Raw genomic sequence first — 17,987 nt, 5'->3', positions numbered from 1 at the left:
ACTCTTGATCTCAGCTCAGGTCTTGATCTCAGGGCTGTGAGTTCAAGCCCCATGTTGGGCTCCATGCTGGGCATGGAGCCTACTTAAAAAAAAAAAAAAAGGTTGGTGGGAGAAAGGAGTTATATAAAAGAGGAAATTTTTACAATTGCAAACTTTGACTGCAATTGTATTCCCCTTTCAAGAAAGCTGCACTGGAATCTGAAGTTTTGCTAGAAATTTCCCTTGTAGTTGCACACTGCTCCAAGACAGGAGAGAAACAGCAATTCATTGGCTCTCTTTCCAGAAAGCCTGTTGCTCCCCTCACTCTGGGGCAGCTCCTCCTCCCTTTTGTCTCTTCCCCTGCCTTCCCTGCCCTCACCTCCCTCTCTACCTCCCCCTCCTCCTTGCCCCTGACCCTCCCCCTCTTTCCCTTTCCCTTCTTTGCCTTCCTTCCCTCCCAGTTCTGCAAGGTGGGGTGGGGGAGTTTGCAGTAAAAAAGCCACTCTCACCAGACACTGAGTAGCCAGCCTGCCTCCCCCTGGAGTCTAAGAACACAGTTTTTATTCTGTTATTACTCATGCGGATTTCTTGGCTGTTTAACTGCCTCAGGGGACAAGGTCAAAGCAAAAGTCACTGAGATGTAGAGGTGGTATTAACCCAAGGTTGGGAGTGGAGGGGGGTTAAGCTAGGTGATGAGGTCAAAGTGTGGTCTGTCCTCCTCCCGGAATATTTAGACTTCCAGCATTTGGCACTGGTGAATGTCTGAAAAAAATGGAGTCGGGAGGGAAGGAGTATCATAAGGTGAGGTCACGTGTCTTCTGGAGAAAACCTTGGAATTCTTAGTCGTCACGGGGGAACATTTCAGTGAGTTCTGCAGAGCCTGTTCTGCCTGAACCTGGTTTGGAGACCTGGCAGTCTCTGGCTGCCCCAGTGACTGTTACTCAGAGAAGGTTCTAGCACCCAGACCAGGAAGCCGGCAGGGCCCTCAACCCCTGGCCTGGATCCTTGTCAATACACCTCCTCAGTGAGCACTCAGGGCATTCTCCTTGTCTAGTACAGAGTAGGCCTGCAGGTTCCAACAGGCATCGAACTGGGCCTCCCAGGTCTCTCACGTAGGAGAGATTGCCTTCCTGAGAAGGGAAAAATTTCTTCTGGAGAAGCCTGCTCCCTCAGGAATCCTCCAAGGTGTAGCCACAGGGGCCTTGGCCTGGCCTGCCTCCAGAGTATGGTCAGGACTCCTGCCCCTAAACTCTGGGTGGGGAATCAGGAGGTGCCACTTCCAAAAAAAAAAAAAAAAACCAAACAAACACACGTGCACACACGTCCCTGAGAAAGTCTTCCTCGGGTCAGTTCAGGGCCCAAGATGGACTAGGCTGGGCCCTGGCCTTCATCTGAAATTAATTAGACATGAATTTTGTGTGTCCAAGCCTATGAGCATTTTCACAGGGAAGAGGGCCGTAAGTACTTATCAGATATTCTGAGGTTTCTGAATAGCAGCCCCCACTTTACCCTAAAGATTGAGAAGGAGACTCAAAGTAGCAAAGTTTATTGGAGGTACTGATAAATGTGGAGAGACACTTCTTAGCAGGCACTGATCCTCTGCTTCATCTCACTGGTCTTTTATTTCCTTACATATAAAAGAAAGTGATAGGGTCGCCTGAGTGGCTCAGTGGTTGAGTGTCAGCCTTCATCTCCGGTCATGATCCTGGGGTCCTGAGATCGAGTCCTGCATCGGGCTTCCCCAGGGAGCCTGCTTCTCCCTCTGCCTGTGTCTCTGCCTCTCTGTTTGTCTCTCATGAATAAATAAATAAATAAAAATCTTTAAAAAAAAAAAAAAGAAAGAAAAGAAGAAGAAGAAGAAGAAGAAGAAGAAGAAGAAGAAGAAGAAGAAGAAGAAGAAGAAGAAAGCGATAGGCTACAGATGGTTGCCAGAGACCTCACTGCTTCTCTCCCAGGGAGGGAGTCAGTAATGCCTCGACCGAAACAAATCCTAGAGGAGCAATACAGGCTTCTACTGAGGTGTGGAGATACCCACATTGAAAGAGGATTAAAAATCCTCTAGGGACGAGGGAAATAGTTAGGGGTGTCAGGGGAATGATCTGTTTTATAAAAAACCTTGTAGAACCGTAGACACCTTGAACCATGTGTAAGTGTAATTTGATACAATTACCAATTCACTTTGAAAATTAAAAAAAAGAGTTGAAAAGCACCAAGGCAAAGACATGAACCAGAACAACAGAAAAATATGAGATGAAACTAGTTTTTAAAAGGCAGCAAGATCTTTTCTTTTTGCTTTTAAGAATCACCATTGGCTTGAGTAAGAAATGCTTGGTTGTGGTTAAGGGTGCCGATTGCTGGTCAGTTCAGTTTTACTGCAAATCAGTTCCTAGGAGAGGAAGGGGACAGGACAGCCTTCCTCTTCTGACTGTATCCTGTGGGCCAGGATCATGGCATCAAGGGAAGCCAGGAGAGGCACTTAGGATTTGAAGAGTCCCTCTCATTGGATATGTCACCGTGGCACCCTGAATCTCAGGCTCTCTGTGTCTTTCTGGAGGTGAAAAGGGAGGTGTCAAGCAGGATACTAAGTGTGCAGCTTGGCAACATTTTTTCCCCAAAATATGTTTTTTATGTAGGAATGGGGGATTTCTGCGTGTGAAGGGGGTGGAGTGGGAGGTGGTAAGTGACTCTCATGACATTCCCGGCAGAACTTCTCGTACGTGTTCTCTCTACCCCTGGAATTCTAACTTAGGTGAGGGTGGCAGCTTCCTCAAAGAAGGACCTTCCTTTTGAGACAAGTTTTCTCCTCTTTAAGTACTGATGTGAACTGCTCTCCAGGGTGTGTTGGTCAGTGGGAAAAAACAAGATGCATGACAGTGTTTCCAGGATGCTGACATCTGTGTGCAGAAATGGGGAGAAAGAATGTGATTACACATGTATGTGTAGTCACACCACGAAAATGTTCCCAGCAATTCATAAAACTGGCTGTCTCTCTCATGGAAGCAGGGAGACTGGGTGGAAGGAAGAGCTTTTACTGTGCACCCTTTGGGGGCTTTTGGGTTTTGAGCCTTATGAATTTTTTTAATGTATTCAGAAAATAAAATTTGGCTTCCCTAAGATATGGGAGGCTTCTAATCAAAAAGCCCCGTCCCTAATGCACAAGACCCTGCTAGAACTCACTGTCTTGTGCCTCCCTCTGGAACGGAGTGGCTCTGGGAAGCAGTTGTCCTGACACAGCCTCTGACAACATCTTACGTCTGGGCATCCTCCTCCTTTTCAACTGTACCCGTTTCAAAACAAAATCTGTAGTGTTTTCTTCTAACTTGTTCAAGCTCAATTGTACTTACTTTGCTTTGTTTTGTTCTTTGCAGGATCCAAGTGGAGCTATTTTGGTAAGTAAAGATTTTAAATATATTTTGCAAAGACTTATTATTTTAGAGAGAAAGAGGGAGTGGTGGGGGAGGGGCAGAGGAGAAAAAAATCTCAAGCAGATTCCTTGCTGAGCACTGGAGGCCAGTGTGGGGCTCGATCTCACAGCCTTGAGATCACTACCTGAGCTGAGACCAAGAGTTGGACTCAACTGACTGAGCCCCCTAGGTGCCCCTTAAATATTGAGGAGTTGGCTGTATTCATGAGAAAGCCAGAAACTCCATGATCTGTGGAGGTTATTGTGGGGATTGAGAAGAGCGAGTCTGATATCATTAAAAGAAAGTACAAAAGCTTCTCTAAAACACGGTTCCGCATGGTTTGCATGAGGCACTCTCTCCAAGCACAGGGGCCTGCTCTGTGCACTTAAATTGTGACTCCCAGCATTCCAGATTTCCAGATTCCTGCAAAGATTTCTACCAAACCTCCCAGGTGAATGTGCCTAGGTTACCTCCAGACTGCAAGGGCCTTGGGTAGGAGAGAAACCTTCTCTGTAGGACATTTATTCTACAATAAACAAAGAATAAAGGGCTCCTTTCTGGAAGTTTGGCTCAGACCCCAGAATTTAAGCTGTCCGTGTATCTAGAATTAAACGTCTCGTTGCCATGTTTGTAAGCGAGCGCAGTTCAGAAGTGGCAATGGCCAGTCCTTACTGAAAGAGGGATGCCTGCTCCGTGCACAAGGAGAGAGATGGACATCAAGTATGCAGTGGGGTTTCCACGGGTTGGTCAAGGATGACATTAGCCATTCCTGGCAGGCCTGCAAGATAAGCAGCTTGAAATCAGCTCAGCTGGTGTGTGAAATGCACTGGAAATTTGGTCGTCGGCTGGGGTGGGAATGGCAGGCCCAGCGCCAGGTCGGCGGACAAGTACAAGAATGTTGATAATGTCTTGTGAGGGACCATCAGGAGCACTGTGCAAGCTAGATTGTTCTGGTAAGAGGAGGGTGGAACTGGCCTCACTCGCACGGGAGGAGTGGACAGGCAGAGAGTTGATCATAACAGCAGAAGCAGAATCCACAGGAAGCTCTGACTTAGATTTGCAAAAGGTAGCCTTTGGATGTCTGTTAGCCCAGGAGACATAGAAAAGTCACTGGGACAATTCACCAACCACCGACAGGCCACGGTCTCCTTGGCGCCCGCGCTGCATGGCTCCATCGTTACTAACATCCCTTATGTGCTTACTGTGTGCGAGACACGTTGCTAAGTGGGTGGGTAATAAGAAGGGTAGGCTGTGGTCTGTTGCTGGAAATACTTATAGGTCACAATTCGAAGCTGGATAGATCATGGCAGATGATCAATAAATGGTTCAGTGCCCCGAAGTTCAGAGGAAAAAGAGTCCTGGGGCCGGATGGTCAAGAAAGGCTTCCTGGAAGAGGAGGGCTTTCACTTGAGACCTTGGAGGATGGAGAGGATTTGGTGTGGTAGGAAGGAAGTATGTGGGCCAAGATGATGATGGCATCATATGAGCGGACAAGAAACAAAATAGTATTTGAGGGGCATGTACAGAAAGAGTTGCAGGGGAGCGATTAACTCTAAGGTTGGAAAAATAGGTCGGATCGAACAAGGGAGACGGGGAGCCTTCCCATTTTGTCCCATAGATGGAGGGGCACAAACACATTAGTGTTTTAGGGAGAGTAGTGTGGTGCAGGGGCTGGAGAGGGAAGGAGGGTAGGCAGGAAGGTGTCTGGCCTTTGCCGAATTCCCATTTTATGTCTTAACGTCCAGTTTGGGGGTGGCAGTCCGAGGGAAGGAAAGGGCAGGGCAAAAGACTTGCTGCAGGGAGAATCGACAAGACTCAGGGCCCCTCGGGAGGGAGGTTCGCTGTGGGGGTGGTGACAGGAGCAGCCCAGAAGCATTTCTCCTGGCCCACTAGCTCTGGACGGCCCTCTCTGTCCCCCACGCCCTGTGCCACCGGAGCAGCGCTCTGCTGAGGAAGCAGAGGGCAGAGTCTAATGGTGCGTGACATGCAGGGGCTGAGCCCAAAGCCAAGTCTGGCTTTTTATGAATGTGATGAGTACACATGATGTGGAGTCAGCCCCGATGGGGGCCAGTGAAGGAGGACGGGTGAGGGGTGGCTAGTGAGGCAGACAGGTCCAGGCTGGCAGCTGGCACCTGTGCTCAGAGCCACCCAGGTAAACAGAGAGCCTGGCATAGGTGAGAGGGGGAAATGGTTTCCAAGTGGTGAGGGCAGCACTGAATGAGGCAAATCCAACCAAATGCCACGTGCTGGTTTTCCCAGGGTGCAGACCTCAGCCACTTTGCACGTAGATGCTGCTGAGTCATCCTGAACCAGGGGCCTCCCACAGCCTGGAACACAGGGTAGGACTTCTAGAAGCACATGGAAAGAACTCTACCCCCACCCCCCTCCACAAAGTCACCCGGCTGACCTCCCCTGTCTGGAGATAGGAGGACCATGTGATAGCCATGGTGGGGCCAGCCCTGCCCCTGTGCACCCCTCAGCCAGAGGCGTGCTGGGTTTAGAATTGCTGAGCAGGCCCTCGCCACCGGAAACCTGTCCCAGACCAATCCTGCTGAGCCCCAGCAGCTCCCTCAACTCTGAACTGGAGGGCAGTTGCAAGTCAGGTTGTCCTGTGAGCGGATGCTAAACTCCAGCCTGCTGAAGTGAATCTCTGCCGTTAGAAGTCAAGGTAGCAGGTACCCTCATGGGGTGGAGGTGACAGGAAGGAGGCGCCAGGAGGGTGCTGGTCTTGGTGTGGGGGCTGCGTTCAGCTGGCGAGGACTCATCAAGCTGCTCCCTGATGATGCACGCACTGTTCTGTATGTGTAGTATGTTCAGTAAACGAGTTAAAGCCCAGCTGGCTGGGAGAGTCATCCTTGCCGTGGAAGTTTTCTTGGCCCTTCCCCACAAAAACCAAAACTAAAAACAAAAAAACCCAACCACGACAAAAAACCTCTAGCGTGTTGAAAACAACAGAGCAACCAAAAAGAATGACTGTGTTGGAACTAATGACCCGAGAACACATCGTGTGAGCAGAGAATGGGCGCCGAGCTCATCCCTGAGCGTGCCAGGCATTGCTTTAGTGCTCCCCAGATGTGAGCGAGCCCAGAAACAGATACCACTGTCTGCTAGAGATTTGGGAGGAATAAGATAAGCCTTCAAAGGAGATGCGAGGGACAGGGGAACAGGGAAGCCAGGCCCTCCTGTTTGAGGGGGTGGGCATCCCACCTCTCCCAGAGTCCAGGGCCCTGCAGGGCATCTGCCCGGCTGGCCTCTCCATCCCGGTGCAGGGAACTCTGGAATGGTAGTGGCTGGGCCTGGGGGTGCGGGACAGTGGGCTGCAGCCCCTCACAGGCCCTCCTGCCCAGCTTCTCTGCCATGGCTGGAACCCCCCGCCCCGCCCCGCCCCAGCTCTGGCAGGGCTCCCTATGATCCAGGCCCTGCCACTGCATTCCTCAGTGTGCTCTCTCTCCTTTGTCCCAGACAAGAGTCCCAGGCTTAAAGGATTTCCTTGGGGAATCAGGAAGGATCCCCCACGGGGGCACATCTCTGGTGTTCCAGGCTCCAGCTTCATACCTACCTTCTGTCCCGAACCTGCTGGAATATTAAGTTGCCACCAACTTTCCCTGGCACGCGGCATCCTTCCCAAACCCTCCCCAAACTCTAAGAACTAGACACAGGGGCCGCCCCGGTTTAGCACCACCTTCAGCCTGGGGTGTGATCCTGGAGACCTGGGATCGAGTCCCACGTTGGGCTCCCTGCATGGAGCCTGCTTCTCCCTCTGCCTGTGTCTCTGCCTCTCTGTCTCTCTGTCTGTCCCTCATATGCAGGGTGGAGAGCAGACTTAAGAGCTTGAGGGAGAACTCAAAACAGTAGTTAGGGAGCATGTGCAATTAAAAGGCTGATTTAGGGATCCCTCGGTGACTCAGCGGTTTAGCGCCTGCCTTCAGCCCAGGGCCTGATCCTGGAGACCCGGGATCGAGTCCCACATCGGGCTCCCTGCGTGGAGCCTGCTTCTCCAGAACTCTGCCTGTGTCTCTCATGAATAAATAAATAAAATCTTAAAAAAAAAAAAAAAAAAGCTGATTTAATTAAGAATGGGTCCCGTCTTTACCAGAGGTAGAGAGGCTCAGCCAACTCCAAACACCCCGTGACCTCTCCCCCATTCCAGCTGCTGGCCTGAGGGTGAATGGGAAGAGGCATAAAGCCCTCTGAGCACAGAAGCAAGAAAAGGCCAGAAGGCATTTTTCATACCGGGGAACTGAATCCCTAGCCCCATGCGGTGGGGATTGCCCTTGAGGCCAGCAGTCCAGCCCCACTGTCATTGGTGAAATCGGGGCTGTAGTTCCAGTTACTTCTAACTGAAGTTGTGACATCCAGGGTCTGATAGGATGTGGTGTGGTCCACCCACTCAAAATCATTTCTCATCCCTTCCGAGTTGCAGAACTGAGGTTTGTGTGTTCTGGGGGATCTTGGCCTGCATTTCAGTGTTCCCGGCTGGCCTTACCGGCTGGGTAAAACCCTAGGGAAGCTAGGATTCGTTCCAAAAGGCAGGGTGAGGGCATGGGAGTGGGGGGGCGGGGGTGGGGGGAGCGGGGAGGCAGGAGGGGAAAGTGTGCTGCGCCCAGAACCTGGCAGCCCTCCGTGAATATTTGCCAGGCCACTTTCTGGCTGAATGGCCTTAGGCAAGTAACTTAACCTCTCTGAACTTCAGTGTTTACAATGACCAAGTGGGAGTAATAGCATCTACCTCCGTGGTTCTCCAAATGCGGCCCTGGGTTCTTTAGCAGTAACAAAGGCACTATGTTTGGCTTTGTTAGAAATGCATGGAGCCTGCTTCTCCCTCTGCCTGTGTCTCTGCCTCTCTCTCTCTCTCTCTCTCTCTCTGTTTTGCTCATGAATAAATAAAATCTTTAAAAATATATATATATATGAAATGCACATTCCTGGGCCCATCCCAGATCTACCTACAATACCCCAAAACTCTGGGGCTGGGTCCAGCAATCGGTTGGCACAAGCCAACCAGGGGGTTCTGATGCCCACTCAAGCCTGAGAAGCACCTGTCTGCTTCAGGGAGGATTCAGCAAGATGACGATGGAAAGAGGCTGATGGCGCTGGGCACCTGGTGAGCACCTAGCACAGCTTATCACCATTTTCTTTCCCTCCGCCTCCCAGGGTGGGATTATATTAGCTAATATGTGAGAAAATGCCTTGCAGACTCTGTAGCACCAGACGGGTGTGAGCTGGATTAGAAAGGGTTGGCTTCTTCATGCTTTGCTCAATGGCCAGAGTTTTTAATAGCAAGGAGGTTACTCCTCATATATTCTGAACAAACAGAACATGTTGCTTGAGAAAGAAAGGGACTAAGCAAAAAACATCAGCTCCTCACAGGCCAGAATGTTCTTTCTAGCCTTGTCCTTCGGGCCAGGGTGAATCAGCCCTCATCTCCCTGGTGCTCTCCTGGCCCTTAGGGACCAGACACCTGGTTCCATAGTCATCGCCGGGGCCACCTTGGCCACTCAGCTGAAGTCACTTGAGCATCCTTGGCCTCTCGATCCAGCCCCTGGGAAGCCTCAGGGCTGATCCCTGGTTTAGGGCAGCAGGGTGGAGGTCTGAACCTGGAAGAAGTCTGAGGCTGGGCTGTGAGGATCTGGGATCTGGTTCCCAGGCTGGAACCATCACCCACCTGAGGCAGAGTGAAGCCTGGGGACTGCAGGGGAGCAGGTTCTGTCCCTGTCAGGGTTCTGGAGGTGCTCAGACTTGCCCCTGCTGCTTCATTCCCCAGCCCTCCAGGAACCCTTAAAGCCCTTGGCGGCCCATCCCCAGCATGAGAGAGATGGCCCCCCCGGGAGGGTAAACCAGCTCCAAGGGAAGATTTAAGCCAAAAGGGCTGAATTCAAAGCAGGTGTGTGAAGGAGGCTCCAGGAGGGGACTGGAAAGTCTGGTTTTCCATGAGGAAGAGAAGGGATCAGAGATAGTCCCGGGCAACCTTCTGGGAGGGAGCGAGCAAGGGCCCCCTCTCTTGCTCTGTGCTATGCCCCCTGTACAGCAGCATCCACAGGGATGAAGGGTGCAGATGTCCACTGTGGAGGCCAGAAGTACGGCCAAGACTTCCGGGGGCCTCCCTGTGTGGCCAAGGATCATGATGCGTGGATTCTCAGATCCACATTTTTTTCTATATTTTAGCATCTCTGAAATAGAGACATATCACCAGTGGTGTCTGGAAGCAACCCAATATGGTAGTTGTGGAAATATGGTAGTTGTTCCGCAAATGCTCGCGGAGAAGCACCCTGTCACAAGAGGGAAGGAGCTGAGACGATGAATTTCAGCAATTAAATAGTCAAAACAGTGGGAGCAAAGAAGTGGGAGACGAATGGTAGTATGCACACTGTCCAACACTGCATATGGGAATGATGGGCAACCATATTTGATTTTTAACTCTTTTTTCAACTTTCATTTCATGTATGCTTTTTGGTAGAATTTGAGAGTATTACAAGTATTTATAAACAAAGTAATTTAGGTGCACACACACACACACACACACACACACATATATATATATATTTTTAAAAAGTATTTCTTTGAGGAGTGAGCAAACTCCCTAATTCCTTGACAAGCATTTGATTTTATGCCAACCAGGAAGGAACAAATGCTAGGACAGCACCTCCTTCTGTCTATAAAGGTTGACTCAGAGCTGGTCTAGCTCTGCATGGTTTGTTTAGCTCATCTTAACTTTTTAAAGTGTTGCAATCATTAACTTGTGCTTAGATCAGCTCTGTGACTCCTGGGTGAACTGGATGAGACCCCTCCAGATCTCCTAAGGACACACTCAGGGCAAATCGCTCACGCAGCCTCCACCTCCCGGGACAGGTGGCTCAGGAAAGGCTCCTTGGTTATGGTGAAAGTGAGATTTACTTAAATGGGGCAATGCTGACATTGGCCAGTGGTGCCAGGTGCTGTCGTAGAGCAGCCCCTCCTCGGTGCTCCGTCTTCTGGGAAGTGCGCTTTGGGCTTGGAGAAGGCAGGAAAGGTGACTGAAGGTTGTGGAACAAAGCTGTTTTGTAGCAAGTCTGAGGCAGTCATGCAGATGACTGTGTTTCCCTTTTGGTTTGGACCACCAGGAAGCCCAGAGGCAAACTGAGTCACTGTCTATTCTCCTATGACCTGCAAATCTAAAGATTCTAGATGATCCTTCCTATTCCTGAGCCAAAATGTTATAACACGTAGATTTCTGGAATTTTTAGCTAGTCGGGACCTTAGAGGAGTCATACTCTATATTTCCACCACTCCTTTATCCCACACCCCCCTCCATCTTTAAAAGATTTGTTTTAACAAATTAATATGATTTAATGAAATGGTTAATTTTCCCCATCTGCTTTTATTCAAAGATAGACATAAAAACCAATCAAAATTTTCCATTAGCCCAAGATACTTGGTTCACATTCATTCCACCAATATTGAGTGAACTGAGTGTCGAGCATTGGACTAGATGCTAAAGCAATGGTGGCTAAGGCACGGCGTCTACCATTCTGTGACTGTGACTCTGGACGGACACCGTGAATTAGATAGGGCCCTCCACTGCAGACAGAGGAAGCTTGGAAGAGACCTCCCCTAGTGTTTTGGGGAAAGGACTAGAGAAAGCTTCCTGGAGGAGGTGATATCTTTTTTTTTTTTTCTTTTTAAAGATTTTATTTGTTTATTCATGAGAGACACACAGAGAGAGAGAGAGAGGCAGAGACATAGACAGAAGCAGGCTCCCTGCGGGGATCCCAATGTGGGACTCAATCCCAGGACCTCAGGATCATGACCTGAGCCAAAGGCTGACACTCAACCACTGAGCCACCCAGGTGCCCCTGGAGGAGGTGATATCTAAGCTGAGACCTGGAGGACAGATCAAAGCTAGCCAGGCAAAGGGCAAGGGGTGAAAAGGTGCTGGGGGCCTAGGGACAGGTTGTGCCATGACCACGCATTTAAGAAGGATCACCCCTGGCTGCAGGGTGGAGAGTGAAAGGAGTGTAAAACACTAGAGAAAGGGTGGTCAGAGGATTGTGGGAGAGGAGCTTGGGGACTGAACCAAGGGAGGGGTCATGGAGGGTCTTGACTTGTTGGTAGTTCAGCTGGAATTGCAGACATCTAATAGAAATGTAGACACGATGTAGGCACAGTGTAGACACAGTACCACGGATTGTGGATGAATGCCTGTCTCTGTTCAAACTGGCATCCAGACTGCCATATTGCCTACGTGGGATCCTGGGATGGGGAGGGGAGGGGCACTGATACAGCCAAATCCCACCCCACCTACACATGAGGCAAGGGACACTCAGAGTTCTACAGTGGCCCAAGCAGAGCATGAAGCGCCGAGCCAGGACCAGAACTTGGGTCTCCTGATTCCCATCGCATGTGCTTTCCTGGTCATTCAGCAGATGCTTATTTTATACAAGGTGTAGCATGCCCTACACCGCACATCATGAGATTGTGTAAATGCCATTGAGGAAAGGCAGTGATTTTTTTTAAGTAAATAATCTAGATTTGCCAGGAACAAATTATGCCAAGTTAACTTGTTTTTCTTCCCCTCATCAGGACAAAAGCCTGTGGTTAAAGAAAACGCAACAGACTTAATACCTTTTGACACAGATAAACATTTGATACGGTTCCTTGCACCACACTCATGGGAAATGTGAATCAAAGACCGGTGTGGTTGCTAGGAGAAAAAAAATCAGTAGAATCCAGCCATTGTTACTATGGACAACACATGGCTGTTACTCTTGTCGGGGTTCCTCTAGGGGCAACCCTGAATCATTATCCTCAGATTCTTAGGAAGAGGATGGGCAGCTAAAGAAATGTGGTGTTTGGAATCCAAAAGAAGCACAGTGGAAGGGAGAACAGGAAGCAGAGGACGAACATAAGTGAAGGACCGGGTCAGAAATAATGGATCATGGGGCAGCCCCGGTGGCCCAGTGGTTTAGTGCCGCCTTCCGCCCAGGGCGTGATCCTGGAGACCTGGGATCGAGTCCCACGTCGGGCTCCCTGCATGGAGCCTGCTTCTCCCTCTGCCTGTGTCTCTCTCTGCCTCTCTCTCTCTGTGTCTGTCATGAATAAATAAACAAATAAATCTTAAAAAAAAAAAAAAGAAAGAATGGATCAAAGTGAGTGGGCTGGGCAGCAGGGGCAAGTGTCGTGTGAGTGTGGCACGCTGCAGGACTAGGGCCAGCCCGCAAAGACTGAAATGACAAGGAAGGCGGGGCTGCTATGCTCTGTCCCTCTGGCCCCTCAGGAAGGAGGGCGTGTGTATGCACGCATGCACATGCACTTACACAAGCACACACACATGCCTGCATCTGGATTTATGTGTATACGTACATTCTTGGATGCATCTCTACTCACGCACACTCACACTCCCATCTCCTAGGCAGTGAGCTGGAGTCTGCCTCTCAGCTGGTTTCCGAGGGATGGCATGTGCGTTTTTATCTCACTGCTCGGGGAGGCACTCAGGTGAAATCTTAAGGAGCCTCCTCGGTGCTTCCTTCTGGCAGTTTCCCAACAGTCTCCCCGGCTCTTGATAAACCTGTTGGTGTGATGCTCACCGACAGGGATGATGTAGGGAACATCCCATTCCTGAGACTGAGCGTGCAAGTAACAGTGTGCCCAGCTGCCTGGCCAGAAAACTTGTTACACCTGGGAGAAAAATGAACTGTAGGAGCCTAACATCCTCCTTGCACAGAGCTGCCCCATGAATCACAGGGACCTCTTGGGTTCATGGCCAAGTGCTTGCTTCCCAGCGCAGATTATCTTGTCCAGTTGTCACCAGAGAAGTTTTTCCCTCAATGGCTTTTATTTTTTTTTCTTTTGTTTTTTAGCAGAAGCCTGCTGCAAGCAGGGCAGTGTGCCAGGGGCTCTGCAGGGCCCAGGGGGCGAGCAAGGAAACATTTCCAGTCTCAAAGACAGTCATCCAGAAAGAGAATGTAGCCTCACAGGGGCTTCCCAGGCAGATGCACAGACTCCCCAGGGAAGATGCTTGGGAAACATTTGTTGAGTGAATGAGGAAAGAATGATTTCTCTCTCTGCTTATTTTTGGCTCTGGGAGTCCATGAAGGCACCAGGGAGGAGGTAACACTTGATCTGGGATGATAGGATTTCAGAGGTGAAACCAATCTGAAAAGCAATGCCCCATCAGCACGCGTATCTCATTTGAGGTAAAAGGAGACCCACAGGGCACCCTAGATTTGTTTTTCAGTGAGGCGAAGGGGAGAACTTGCTCTAAAACGTTGGCAAACGGCCTGCAAGAGAAAAAGAATTGAGACAACTGAGCTCAGGAGGGCCTGCGGCCCAGCGTGTCTCGGGAGCCTTCTCGCATCCAGACACCGATCTTATGCTACCATATTTGTTCCTCACGATGGGACAGTGGGGTGGGGGCTGTCACTTTCATTTTGTGAGTGAAGCTCAGGGAATCCATGAGATGTGCCCCGGGTCACACGGCTTGTAGGTGGCAGAGCTGGGACTGGCAGCTGGGCTGGCTCCAGAGCCCCCGACCTTCCCACCGCACGTCATGCTCTCGGGAGAGCAGATGGGAAGCAGGAGTCTGGGTGGAGCTCCTCAGCTGTGAGAGACCCATGAGAGAGCAAGTTTTCTCACTTTATAAAGGAAAACTGAGGGAGTAGCTTTGAATCACAGCAAGAGGGCAATAGGTCAGCTATTGGAAAGAACGTCCTCACGGTGAAAGCTGGTAAGTGGAGAATTGAGCTGACGGTCTTTGGAGGCCAATCAGCCTTCACTTTAGTTCACTTTCCACCCTGGGTAGCTGCAGAGAGTTTGTGTCTTTTTACCAGATCCTTCTCTTTATTATTTCTGGACTGCCCAGGGAATGGTTACAAGGTCACAGATGCCTCCACTGCTGCTCCTGTCCTCTAGCTCTGGACAGTCTCCCAGGGCTTACCTGCGGGTCACCTCTCGCCAGCCCATAACCGCTGCCCGGGCTCCGTGCCCGCTAAAGCGCATTGGGAGCTGCCGTGGTGGCCAGTGTGGACAGCTAGGGTCAGAGCCCAGCCTTGCTACCTACTGGCACTGTGACTTTGAGAGATCCAATCTCTGTGTCTGGGTCACCTCCTCTATTAAATGAGAATATAGTACCCACGTCATAGGGCCGTTATACAGCTGAAATTATGTAATATGTGTTAAACATATAGAATGAGGGTGGGCAAACTATGCCCCACAGGCCAGAGGCAGCCTACCCCCTGTTTTTGTAGATAAAGCTTTCTTGGCACGCAGCCGCTCTCATCCCTTAACACAGGCCCTAGGACTCCTTTTGCACCACGGCAGCAGGGCTGGGTCGTGGAGATAGAAACTGTACACCCTGCAAATCCTAAAATACTGGCTATCTGGCCTTTTGCCAGAAAATATTAGCCAACCTCTGATACAGAATGATGCCTGGTGCATAGTAAGTGCTCATTACATGGTAGCTTAAAAAACAAAACAAAAACAAAAAAACAAGGACAACTCATCAGGCCTTGGAATTTAGCAAAAAATTTGGTTCAGGCCCTGGGATGGCAATGACAGTCTAAAAGGAAAATTCTAAGCAGATCTCTCTGTCGACAGTACTCCCTGAGGGCAACGATAGTCCCTCTTCCCTTGGCTCCCCCTCTATCAGGTAGGCACCAGTCTTGCTCTCCTGGCCTGGAGTCCTCCTGACTGTGTCCCCTCTTCCTTGTGGCCAGGCTCTATTCCTCTTTCTGGTCCCAGGATGATTAACGGTGAGAGCACCCAATCCCATCGAGAAAAACCCCTCCACACTGTATGATCTGGCCCTTCTTGCCCATGGCCCCCCGCGAGGCAGTCACAATAGTCCCGGCCAGGCTCTCTCAGCCTCTGTGCTACGAACATTCTGGGCAGGATGATTCTTTGTTGTGGGGGGCTGTCCTGTGCTTTGGAGGATATTTAGCAGCATCTCTGGCTTCTACCCACTAGAGGCCAGTAGCACCTGCCAGCCAAGACTCCAAAATGTTTCTAGACTTGGCCAATGTCCCCTGAAGGCTCAAATCACTCCTGTTGAGAACACTGACTTAAAGTTTGAGATAACATCGCAAGTGGGCCGACAACATTGCCGTCCAGGACACCCAAGTTCATATTGAGAAAAACAGTGTCTTTTTGCAGGGACACAGACCTGTTAAAGATGCATCTAGTTTATACCATCAGATCGCTAAACAGAATGCTTAGCATCTCAGCCCGAAGCACCAGCGTTTGGATCATGCTCCAGCTGGGGCTGCATTTTCACGGAAACCCTGCGTAGTGCCTTGCCTCATGTCCATGTCTCTAAGAAGGCTTCTCAAAGTGCTCCATCCTACAACACGGGGAGGGCCTTCCCACGAACCAATTTCTGGTTCCTCACCCAGGGTGTGGAAGGTGCTTATGAACCCCACACCTGCCCCGGCCCTGTGTCCTATGTCAGTTTTCCTGCTCCATCCGTTTGTACATCTGGTTCTACCACAGGTGACAGGGAGAGACAGCTGGCAGCTTTAAAATGACAGTTTATTCCCTGATTCACTTATTTTTTTGATCCCTTCATGGGCTGGTCCTGGGATTAGAGACAAGTGCGACACAGCCCTTCCCCTCAACGAGTGGACAGCTGAGGGACCAGCAGACATGTAAGCAGGCAATTGCAGCGGAGCAGATTAAGTGCAGGACAATGTGCACCAGTGCTGCAGACACAGGGAGGACAAAAAGCCTCAATTCGGGGGTGAGAGTGGCTGTCAGGCCTGCCTGGGGAGCCAAATCTTGACAGACAAAGGAGCAAAGCAAGGAGAGCGTGTGAATATTCATGCGCGTGGGTGGTGTGCAGGGATGAGGATGGCTTTCCACTGTGGACAACAGAGGTCCAAAAAGCAGGTGAGAGTGTGCGGTGCAGTTAGAATCAGGTGGTGGGGCAGCCCGGGTGGCTCAGCGGTTTAAGTGCCGCCTTCAGCCCAGGGCATGATCCTGGAGACCCAGGATCGAGTCCCACGTCCGGCTCCCTGCGTGGAGCCTGCTTCTCCCTCTGCCTGTGTCTCTGCCTCTCTCTCTCTCTCTGTGTCTGTCATGAATAAATAAATAAAATCTTAAAAAAAAAAAATCAGGTGGTGGCTGCATAGTGTTTGAGGAGTGGTGCGGGGAGACCTCCCTGGGTCGTTGGTGTTTTAGCAAGTCTGTGGGCAGGGGCGCTGATGGCTTTTGTTCCAGATGATCATTTCAAGGATGTTTATGTAGCAAATAGTTTTATAAGCTAGAGATAGTGTCTCCCTCTAGGGCAGAGAGCAGGTTTGTTTGCTATCCAGTAAGATAAAGACAGTGTCTTCCTTGGGGGCAAAGTTGAGCAGGTTTGCCAACTGCCCCTCTAGAAGATTGGGGCTCCTTGGCCGGGATGCCGAGCAGTTGGCAGGCACAGGTGTCACCTGGCCCCCATCGTAGCGCCCTGTGGAAATAGGGCTTGGGAAACAGGCACACATGTCACTCTGTTACTGCTCTGAGTAGCAAATTGTCCTTTGTCTCGGCCTCAGGAGTCTCATGTCCTTGCAATGACGCTGTGGCAGCCTAACTTGTTAGTCTCCGTGAAATTTGCTCCCCCTCTCCCCCAGTGAGCTCAGATTTTTAACAGGTGGCAGTGGGGGAAGCAAAGGCCAGAGAAAGGAGTAGGATCACTAGGGTCTGGAGGGCTGCGCTGAAGACTTTGGGATTAGGGACACCTGGGTGGCTCAGTGGTTGAGCATCTGCCTTTAGAGCTCAGGTTGTGATCCCGGGATCCTGGGATCGAATCTCACATCATGCTCCCCGCAGGGAGGCTGCTTCTCTCTCTACCTCTGCCTCTCTCTCTGTCTCTCTCATGAATAAATAAATAAATAAATCTTAAAAAAAAAAAAAAAAGACCCTGGGATTAATCCGAAAGGCTTGAGGAGCCACCAGAGAACTTTCAGCCAAGGAATATGCGGACGTGGTATGTGTTAGTGTGGAGAGGGCAGGGCTGTGGGGTGAGCCTGGAAGAACAGGGCCCGTGAGGGGCACAGATATGGAGCTATGGGTCTGAACAAAGGCTGTGCCAGTAGGAACACATGAAGGCCAAGTTTAAAAGAAACTTTTTGTGGTCCTCGATTGGACTTTTTCTGGTGCAGGAGTCAATCCAGATACCTCACTGCACGTTTTTGTGGTGTCTCTTTAGATTTTTCATGCCATGACATGTCTGAAGCATATAGATCTTCTAGAAGTTCCCTCAATTAAGGTTTGTCCGAGGGTTTCTTGGTTGTACGTTTTGGCATTAATACTGCAGAAGTAATATCTCCCTGACTTTGCTTTTCATCGAGTGGCATTCGATGTCCTTGTTGGTGATAATTTTGATCACGTAGTTTAGATAATGCCTGATAGCTTTCTCCATTTTCATGTTGCCGTTTTCCCCTTTTATAAATCGTAGGTAATCTGTAGGAGGATCCTTTGAGTCTGGGTGTAAAAAATTTGGATATTGATTGTATACCAGATAACATCTAGTATACAACTGGATAACTAGATTAAATTTTCTGACTTGGATACTTGTACTGTGATTATGTAAGGATATGTCCTTGTTGTCAGGAGACAGACATTTAAGTATTTAAGTACAAGACGGCAGGA

The 17,987-nt window shown here is 50.0% G+C and overlaps 1 protein-coding gene across 2 annotated transcripts in view; it reads left to right on the top strand.

The window, feature by feature from the left end:
- CA12 (carbonic anhydrase 12) overlaps positions 1–17,987 on the top strand; it is a 53,463-nt gene that overhangs the window by 1,405 nt on the left and 34,071 nt on the right. For both annotated transcript variants that reach the window (XM_077881376.1, XM_077881375.1), the window contains exon 2: positions 3,348–3,368. In XM_077881376.1, the coding sequence (XP_077737502.1) occupies positions 3,348–3,368 (21 nt within the window). The remainder of the gene's footprint in view (positions 1–3,347; positions 3,369–17,987) is intronic.

This window comes from Canis aureus, chromosome 32 (assembly GCF_053574225.1).
Source record: "Canis aureus isolate CA01 chromosome 32, VMU_Caureus_v.1.0, whole genome shotgun sequence".
Taxonomy (NCBI): domain Eukaryota; kingdom Metazoa; phylum Chordata; class Mammalia; order Carnivora; family Canidae; genus Canis; species Canis aureus.
The sequence above is the reverse complement of the archived record's forward strand: the minus strand, read 5'-3'. Positions and strand labels throughout refer to the sequence as shown.